At 46.5% G+C, this 9,821-nt stretch overlaps 1 protein-coding gene and 1 long non-coding RNA gene across 2 annotated transcripts; one reads left to right on the forward strand and one right to left on the reverse strand.

The window, feature by feature from the left end:
- Window positions 1-3,588: 3,588 nt before the first annotated feature.
- On the reverse strand, window positions 3,589-4,262 carry LOC134284615 (uncharacterized). The gene is made up of 2 exons (XR_009995841.1): window positions 4,193-4,262; window positions 3,589-4,120 (listed from the first exon to the last, which is right to left on the reverse strand). It is a non-coding gene; the product is annotated as an uncharacterized LOC134284615 (long non-coding RNA).
- Window positions 4,263-6,266: 2,004 nt separating this feature from the next.
- On the forward strand, window positions 6,267-7,293 carry LOC115254221 (small ribosomal subunit protein uS15). The gene is made up of 2 exons (XM_029877350.2): window positions 6,267-6,597; window positions 6,855-7,293. The coding sequence occupies exons 1-2, from the start codon at window positions 6,388-6,390 to the stop codon at window positions 7,098-7,100; spliced, it is 456 nt and encodes a 151-aa protein (XP_029733210.1). The 5' UTR covers window positions 6,267-6,387; the 3' UTR covers window positions 7,101-7,293.
- Window positions 7,294-9,821: the final 2,528 nt, after the last annotated feature.

Genomic DNA, 9,821 nt, shown 5'->3' on the forward strand with positions numbered 1-9,821 from the left:
CAAAATAGATTTCTCTTCATTTTAGTGAAAATTTTCGCAGTACCGGTATTTTACCGGTACTACCGGTACTGTAAGCCCCAGTACCGAAATACCGGTACTCTCCAAAAGTGGTCGGTACTGCGACCCCTAATGAGAACGAACTAGAAAAGAAAAAAAAATCCTTTTATTTTTTTTTTTGCTAATCACAGTACATATCACATTTTAGATACTTTTCAGGTTTCTTCATCAGCTTTTGATGGTTTTTGGATGCTTTCCGAAGGTATCAAGGATTTCGAACAATTAAATCTAACCTAACCAGCTATCAATTTCCGATCGGGTTTATTTGAACCCGGTAATGACTTACCAGGGAGCGTTTCTTGGATGGCAGTAGACGAGCTGATTCGGAGGTGGAACTGACAAGGTTTTCATTCACGGGGCGAGATTGCTCTCGGTCATTCTTGTCTCTGTTGGTGTCATTGATCAGCAAAGACGAAATCATTTGGAAGGTGGTTCATTGCCACGACACAGGAGAAGGAGGCGCCGGACGTCGAACAACCGTTGTTTAGATGCTTCCATTGACCATTCCTTTAATGTCACTGTTGGCGGGTGACTTCTGGGACTGTTTCGGGACTTATCGGGTTGGTAGAGGAGGCGTTGTGGTCCATTCCGCCGTTCCGTTTCTGATGATGGGGTGCGGAGGATCATACGGAGGAGAAACCGTCGTCCATCTACCGGTTGCTTATGGTGGACTGCTATGCTTCTGGGGAGTGATTGTCCTCCGTTTGTTTTCATCATCCATTTCTATCACCACCTCGCCTCGATCACCACTTCCATACCGGTTAACTACTGGTGGTTAATCCAGATGTTGCATCACAATCTCCGTACGATTCAGGCCGTTGTATTTGCCCAAACTGCTACTGGGTCTTGGCCGGTTTCTCATCCTGCATGTCTTTGCGTGAACGATGTCGTCTCGTCAGTGCTAATCATCTGGTAATCGGCTCCCAGCTGCTGCGGTGGTGGTACATAGAATAACGCCGTACTGTGACTGATGGTGTAAAGGCTTGTTGGAACCGCCCAGTGAGGATCCCAGGATGAGTGAGGATGCAGAGGTCTTTGGCTTTCGTCCCGCCAGTTCCTCCTTCTTGTCGGCTTGTCGTTCCATTAATATTCTGACCGCCGATAGAAGTGCCTCCAACTTATCGATTTTCGCAACCCAATCCATGGTAGATTTTGTCCATTAACTGCGTCGACCCGCCATGCTCGGCGGTTTGATAAACGTACCTGGTCCTACACTGCTGCTCGTACCCGGTAGAGAGCAATCCGAACTTCCGTATTCCGAACTCTGAGCAATAAAACCGGGGAAATCGCGACGGTTATTTATAAAAGTTCATAAGCATTAATAATAAATGTAAACATAAACACCGACAGAACAGTGATGGCAGTAAAATTAAAAAAAATCATGGTGGCACATTTGAAAGGTGTCGGAAAGGTGTCGAAAGGTGTTTTTGGTGTGCGAAGTGGGTGTTTCACACAAGGTGTCAGAGTTTCCAACCCCTTGGTGATTCATCAAATCGCTCCCATACAAACTTCGAATTGATTTTTAAATAGGTTCCCGGGCACCAAAATTCATGAAAATTTGGATTTCGGCTCAGTTTGGCATGTAGAATCAGAATATGGAATTATCTCAACACCGTTAAAGAAGCCAATTGGCAAGGGGTTGGAAACTCTGACACCTTGTGTGAAACACCCATTTCGCACACCAAAATCACCTTTCGACACCTTTCAAATGTGCCACCATGATTTTTTAAATTTTTACTGCCATCACTGTTCTGTCGGTGTTTATGTTTATATACATTTTCAGACAATGTTTATGAATAACCGACGCGGTTTCCAATTATTACTCGTAGTTCAGAATACGGAAGTTCGGATTGCTCCCTACCGGATACGAAGGACCAGGTACGTTTGCCGAATGAATTGGATTACAAAAATCGAAAAGCTGGAGGCAATTCTGTCGGCGAATATATCGAATGGGATGACAAGCCGGCAAGAAGAAGGAACTTGTGGGACGAAAGCCAAAGACCTCTGCATTGGGATTCTGGACGGTTCCAACAAACCATTCCACCATCAGTCACAGCATGGCGTTATTCTACCACCACCGCATCAGCTCGGAGCCGACTACCAGATGCTTAGCACTGACGACATCGTTCTCGCAATGAAATGCAGGATAATAAATCGGTCAAACAGTCCCAGAAGCCACCCGTCAACAGTGACATTAGTGGAATGGTCTATGGAAGCATCTAAACGGCGGTTGTTCGCCGTCCGGCGCCTCCTTCTCCTGTGTCCTGGCCATGAATCACCTTCCGAATGATTTCGTCACTGCCGATCAATGACACCAACAGAGACAAGAATGACCGAGAGTAATCTCGCCATCCAAGAAACGCTCCCTGGTCAGCAGAGCTTGGAAGATTCATTTAAAAATGAACGAATTGCTAGTTTTCACGCTGCTTTGAATCACATTTTTCGTTCGCTCTCTTGGACTGCACACCATCGCACATCGCTTGCCTCACGAAGAACGGCAGAAGCAACTAAACAACACTCAAGTCCACCGGTGGGTGCGAATGCCTCATGCTGAAGTATATTCACGACCAACCGCAGCGATGAATGTTTATCACTCGTCGGGACTGGCCGAAGCGAGGAATGCCAGTTCCACTCTCCTTTGCTTGTTGCGAAATGAACGAACCAAACGTACACACTATCAGCAACAGAGACAGATATATCCAAGCCACATGTAAAAGCGAGAACGCATGTGTTGCTCCACGGTGATAAACAAACACACACACCAGAATATTCGACGCCGTCGTTTCCAATAAATAGGTGCAGCTCAGCAGCATTGTGGCATGGGACAAGCAATCTTCAACTTCTTTGTGTTGTCTCTTTCGTTCGTCGTTTGGTTCGTTCACTGCTGCTCTGTTCAGTTAGGAATCAATATTCACGGGGTGCCGTAAAATTTATTCCTCGTGAGGCATGTATACTCACGAACGTTTTTGGGAACGATAATTGTATGTTCATGTTCACGGATTCATTCAGCCAAGCCCTGCTGGTCAGTCATTATCGGGTTCAAATAAACCCGATCGGAAATTGATAGCTGGTTAGGTTAGATTTAATTATCCTTGATACCTTCGGAAAGGATTCAGAAACCATCGAAACCAGCACCGTAACGATCAAGCCAAAATCTCCTGGAAACACCGAATCGATCCAATACACAAAAGCCATCAGGAGTCGTTCTGCATCACAACAACAGAAGTCAAACCACGGCTACCGAATAACCGGACGTGCTCGTCCCACCGAGGAGCGTGATGTGGCTTGTGACCAAGAAACACTACATCAATAAATAAATCAAATCACAAGAGGAAGACACCCTGAGCCCCCTGAGCACCAGATCATCGTCGTCGAACCACTTTCACACTATCATAAACTGCAGGAAGTAATTCCGGAAACACTCCTGTCCACTGGCGCTCCCTGACCTAATTGTGTGAAGTCGCAGTCGTGATGTGGCAAAACTCGAAAAGTACAAGGTGATAAGTATCAAATCAAAATAAAGATTTTTTGTGTTAATAAAATTTTAATAAAACTAATTTTATGTTTCGTTTCTCACTAGAAGCGTCCTGTCGGAAAATCTATCTTCTTTTCTTATTCTTTTTGTTTTTTCGGCTTCCTCTACCAATCAATTTCCGCTAGAATCTCACTGTTCATCGAGTCACTCGATTCCGCCCACTTCCACATTTCTACCGCTTTCTTCAGGGGCTAGATCAACGTACGCTTTCGCTTCATCTCACTGGAAACATCATTGCCTTGTCCTGGCCAGATCTCGTCACCGCTTGACTCAATGACTTCTAACCCATCGATTTCTCTTCCTTCGGATCTTCCGCAGGAATATCATCCAGCACGGCACGCTCGACAATGGTGACTAGAGCTGATCGATGTTTTTTTCCTTCTTCGCTCGATTGCTTTTGCGACGTGGTTTCCTTGGGTGTTCCGTTTAGTTTTGAGTTTTGGCGACGCATCCTGCTGGACAAGGCGATGCACTTGCTTCCGAGTGAGTTGAATTTGATTCAAGCTTTTGGTCGACAACTTCCGATTCCTGAAATGGAAATTGTTGAAAAATATCTGATGTATTAATTACTTTATGAAATTACCAGCCTCTCCTACTTACCGGGACCGGAATTCCGCAACACCGTTTAGATTACCCACCACCGGCGATGTTTGGTCAAAATTTAATCAACATCAAAACAAAACAACGATAAAAAAATTCAGAAGTGTTGCCAGTAATTTGGAAAAAAATGTGACGTCTATCACATTGATTGTCAAAAACGTCAAGGCACCGAGAAACACCCAAAAACACCCAATCAGCACAGTTCGACACATTCCAACACATTCAAGTGTGTCAGAGTTTCCAACCCCTTGTCAAACTCCCCCCCACCGTCTGATCGAATAACAGAGGGCTTCCTACCAAAAAAAATCTCGGTCCAATTCACGAAATCGATAATATTTTGGGCCGCCTCAGACTTATGTTTCAGCAGATACGTGACTGTGAAACGGCTATAGTCGTCAATTAGGTGCATGACGTATCTATTCCCACTCGGCGTGGCGGTTTTCATGGGCCCGCAAAGATCAGTATGGACGATATCGAGAATCCTGGACGACTTTCTTTCGGCGACGCACGGGAACGGTGCTCTTGCCGCTTTGCCTTCAAGGCAGCACTCACAAACAAGTCTAAGACCGCAATCACTCACCTTCATTCCCGTTGCAAGCTCCTCTTTGTTGATGCGTTCCGCCGCCGCCCAATTGCGGTGGCCGAGGCGACGGTGCCACGAGTGCTGGCAGTTTTCCTTGTGCTGCCCACCTGTAGCTTGTAGCGAAGACTTCGCCTGACGCAGGTGATATAGGCCGCCGCAGCGAGCACCTGTCGCTACGACGCTCCCCTCCGAATCGATGATACGGCAACCATCACGATCAAAACACACATCAAGCTTCTTCTGAGCTAGTTTCTCAACGGAAATTAGGTTCGTAGACAGTCCGGGGACGTATTTCACACCACTTATGTCGATCCGGATCACTTTATCGTCACCGTCTATGCCGTGAAGCACTCCGGCGCCCTCACCAAGAATCTGCGTTTTCTTACCGTCAGCGAGAGTAATGTACCCTCCGCCAAGGTTGACACCCATAGCAAAAAAAAAATATGTGAGTTCACACATAATACCAATGCTTAGCGTCTGTGTCAGCCGCCGGAGATGCGCAAAGTGAAAAAAATGGCGACTGAGTGTAAACATGTGCTGCAGGAATTGTTCAGATATTTTACTTATTATGCCTCTCAAGAAAAATCAGAATATGGCGATTATCTGCCTCTGGCTTCTGATATTAGCGCGACAGCCACTAATCAAAACAGCGTCACCAGATTTAAAAGTATATAATTCCATTATATGGGGTTTGACAGCAAGAACACTCATTCCACTGAGCCACTCTTGCCGTTCGTCACAAATACATTCAAAAACATCTGTCACTTCGCGAAACCCACGTGCTTTTGTTTTTGGCGGGAACACTTTTTCTTTTGTTTTGCCTTGCGACTGTCATGCGGCGGTATGCCTTGCGAGCGTACGACCGCCGCAGGACTCTAATAAAAGATAAGCGCGACAATAAATCATCGCAGCTACATTCCTTGGAGTACGAAAAAGTCATAATTAGTTGCTTTACATACATGTTGCTATAGAAACAAAAAGAATAATGATTTTGTTTGTTTCGATCAAGTTATTAGCGAAAGAGAGAGTCGACGAAGAGAAATCGATCAAGTCAGTTAGGCCCTTATGAAAAATCATTGTCGACTTAAGTGCCCCACACAATGCATACGTTTGCGTGTGCGTGACAGTAGTTTGACACATTTCCCATGGGAAAACTGTCAAAAAAACGCAAACCTCGACGGAACGGACGCTATGTGTTCCAGGCTTTAGTCGTTAGATTGCATCGAAACCTATAGGTTTCGCTATAGCGATTTATGACCAAAAAGTGCAACCATGCTCTTTTCTTGTCACTTTAATTAGAAGAAGAGAGAGTCGATGAAGAGAACTCTCTCATGTTACTTCCGCCCTTATTTAAACTCAATCTAGAAATGTTCAAAGTTTTTTTTCTCAGTGCCAGCACGCAAATTCCGACAAAGCGACAAAATGCAACACCCCTGCCGGCACTCCGACTACCTGTGGCGGCCATTTTCCCATTTTCTCTGCCTCCCGTCAAACTGACAGCCCGTGTCAAGTTCACTCTTTTCCCGTGTAACCTCGTTGGAGCTAACACGCGTTTTCTCGGTGTTCCGTCGTTTGTTTCCGTGAAACAGAACCGAAAAATCAACGCAGAAAAATGGGTCGTATGCACGCTCCCGGTAAGGGTATTTCCCAGTCGGCGCTTCCGTACCGCCGCTCGGTCCCGTCCTGGCTGAAGCTGAACGCCGACGACGTCAAGGAGCAGATCAAGAAGCTCGGCAAGAAGGGTATGACGCCCTCGCAGATCGGTATCATTCTGCGTGATTCGCACGGAGTGGCCCAGGTCCGGTTCGTCAATGGCAACAAGGTAGGTGTTTCCGACCGGGTGGGAACCGTGGGGTGGTGGAATTTTGCTGGGGGGAAGAGTTTCCCAGAAGTTGGATGTAAACAGCGACTTCCGGACGACAAAAGAAAGGTTAGGGCTGGCTCCCGAACGAATTGGTTCGGGTCGTTTCCGCCAGAGGCGCTGCCGTCGAGTTGTTGATGGAAGTTGTTTACATCCGCTGTTTTGAATATTTCCGATAACATTCTGATTACAATGTTGTTCCTCATCTCTGTTTGTAGGTCCTGCGTATCATGAAGGCCGTTGGCCTGAAGCCCGACATCCCGGAGGATCTGTACTTCCTGATCAAGAAGGCCGTCTCGATCCGCAAGCACTTGGAGCGTAACCGCAAGGACATCGACAGCAAGTTCCGTCTGATTCTGATCGAGTCCCGTATCCACCGGCTGGCCCGTTACTACAAGATCAAGGCTGTCCTGCCACCCAACTGGAAGTACGAATCCAGCACCGCCTCGGCCCTGGTTGCCTAAGGAGTTCGGAGGACAGGGAAGTTGCTGCATTCAACTTTTTCTTTTTTTATTGTTTTAAGTAAAATCCATCGGAAGTGAAGAAAAGTGCGCTCCCAAACACACACAATCCGAAACATGAAGGTGTCATGTTGGAAGGGGAAGAATTCTATCCGGTAAATCTATCCAATAAACGGTTCACATAGAAACAGTGTAATTTGGCGGTGTTGTTCGTTGGAGAAGAGAACGTCCCTGAAGAAGCATGAACTGTGCAAGAAGTCATCAACAAACTTTTGCCGGAGATCTGCCAAGTTGCGTTCTTTTCGTAGCCAGCATTGAAACGGGCAGCATCAACATTCCGTATTCTAAGACACTCAATAACACTCAACTAGCAGACGCATCTGACGACTGCCTCCCACAGATTTTCTGCATAGCAGACCTGAACATCTCGGGAGCCCCAGCAATAACTACTTTTAGGGCCAGATTCGGAACTTCGTCCGGACCTGGGGCCTTACCTACGCTAAGGGACTTTGCTATACGCGCAAGTTCCTGATCAGTGACCTTCTCCTCATCGCCAGCCCCAGTCTCCAGCGATCTTACGAAAGGAGGCCAAAGACTAGGATCATAACGTGGAAAAAGCCCTTCGATGATCGCCTCCAACATCTCTCGAGAATGCACTGTAGGAGTCTTTACACTTCATGTGTTGGTCATAATGATCCTTCAGGCATTGACCCTTAAAGCAGTTTGTTTTTGCTTTCTTTCATCTCGGTTTTTCAGCACGACCTTAGCAGTGGCTACGTCGATGAAGCATGATGCCTTCCACCTACGAAGGCTTGGCCTAGCCACCCCTTCCTCTGTCCCATAACTTGCTGTTGTTATAGTCGATACTGTAGCGAACCACCAGTTGATCGATGAGTGTAGTAGCTATCGTCTACTCTCTTGTTCAAACTATGTACTTGTTAGGCCAGGACTATAAAAAGTAACGTCGATAATCGAATCCGTTCCGTTTCGACTAAAGGTACTTTTGGTACCGACATTAGCCAGGCCGACATCTAGTATAACCAGTGTCTAGCAGGATCTGACCCCGCTGGTTCGTGAAACGGCTTTCCATTCCACGATCCAGGCATTAAAGTCACTCGCTATTACCACCGGCCTTCGCCCTAACAGCACGGTCGTCATACAGTCTTGCACAAGCTCGATTGACCACCGCGGAGGCGCATAACAGCTACAGAATAATACCCCGCTTACTTTGGCGATCATGAGGCTCTCGTAGGTAGCAGACACGAACTCCTGGACGGGGTAATTTAGCCGTCGTTCATATCGCCGCTATTTTGGACACATCCGTAATTCAATAGCGGTTACCAGTGGATACTCGGTATGGGTCCGCTATGATAGCGATATCGGCCACCGCAGTTTCTTGGCTGCGCTAAAGTGAATCAGAGCTCTTCTGCGTCAATGATCTCATCCAAGTTTTTCACCTTCAGAGTCGCCTCCGATGTGAGAGCTCTTATATTCCGCCAGACTCTTGTAGGCGGCGCTCTTGGGCGATTTGTCGCGCTTGAGCTCGAGGATTATTTCACCTATAGGAGATCGTCTAATACCACGGACTAATACCGCGAACGACGGTTTCTCAGATCCACGAGCTTGGCGTCGCTCCTCATCGCCTTCAAGACTTTTGAGTACTTACGAGTCTTCAGTCTTGATGACAAGCTCGTTACCCTTCTCATGCTTGGCTTGGCACCTGCCCTCCTCGATTCCGGTGTAACAACGCATCTGTGTCGGAACAGGGACAAATTACTAGAAGCGCCGGAGAACGTGTTGGCTCCGAGGCGGTGTCGTTGCCAAAAGTGCCGTTAATCTAAAAGCGGACATTGGAGGTACGTCATGTGAAATCACTATGAGTGTAATTTTCTATGCGTTGCAGATTTAGCGTTGAATCTATTATCCGTGAGCAAAATAAGCAAAAGCGGGTACCAGGTCACTTCCGACAACGAGTCATGCAAGGGCGTCAGTCTCAAGCAGGAAATAGTAGCGCTTGGACAGGAGTCGTTGTAAAGCCTGAAGGTGGTAAAGAATTCAGAATCCGTTCGTACATGTGGCACAAGAGCAAAAGAGTTTCCAACTGTGGCACAGGCGCGACGGTTAGGACATTTTTCGTCAAGCGGCATGAAGTTGCTCAACTCTCAAGGAATGAAAATCGAGGACGAGAACTTGCCGCGATGTGTTCCATTCATTCAAGGCAAATACCAGCGACAACCGTTCAAGACGATAGGTCATCGTGCTGGTAAAGTGCTCGCGAGTTGGTCCATTCCGATTTCGGCGGGCCGATGGAGACGGCGTCGTTGGGAGGAAGCCGTTATATCCTGACGTTCATAGACGATGCAAGCAGAAAGGCTTTTATCTATTTCCTGAAATCAAAGACCAACGTGTTAGAAGATGTTAGAAGCTTTTAAAAATTTCAAGCCATATGTCGATAATTGAACGGGAATACGTATCAAAAGAATCAGGACGGACAACGGGAAATAGTATGCCAATCGTACGATGCGATGCCAAAGTGACCACAAGCATTATATCATTACATAAATTCAGACGTATAGTTTAGCTAATGCAAGATAACTTTCATTCTACATCTGTCAAGTAATGAAGCGTTCAATCTACATTATGAATGCATTGAAGCATTATGGATTTTTGACAGATCGATATAGTTCTATAGGGCTATTGTTTAATGCTTCATTGCATTACCAT

Source organism: Aedes albopictus, unplaced genomic scaffold, assembly GCF_035046485.1.
Source record: "Aedes albopictus strain Foshan unplaced genomic scaffold, AalbF5 HiC_scaffold_320, whole genome shotgun sequence".
NCBI lineage: Eukaryota > Metazoa > Arthropoda > Insecta > Diptera > Culicidae > Aedes > Aedes albopictus.

Coding starts and splice junctions, on each gene's coding strand:
- LOC115254221 (XM_029877350.2), top strand. CDS start 6,388: ATGGGTCGTATGCACGCTCCCGGTAAGGGTATTTCCCAGTCGGCGCTT. Junction 6,598..6,854: donor GGTTCGTCAATGGCAACAAG/GTAGGTGTTTCC, acceptor CTCTGTTTGTAG/GTCCTGCGTATCATGAAGGC.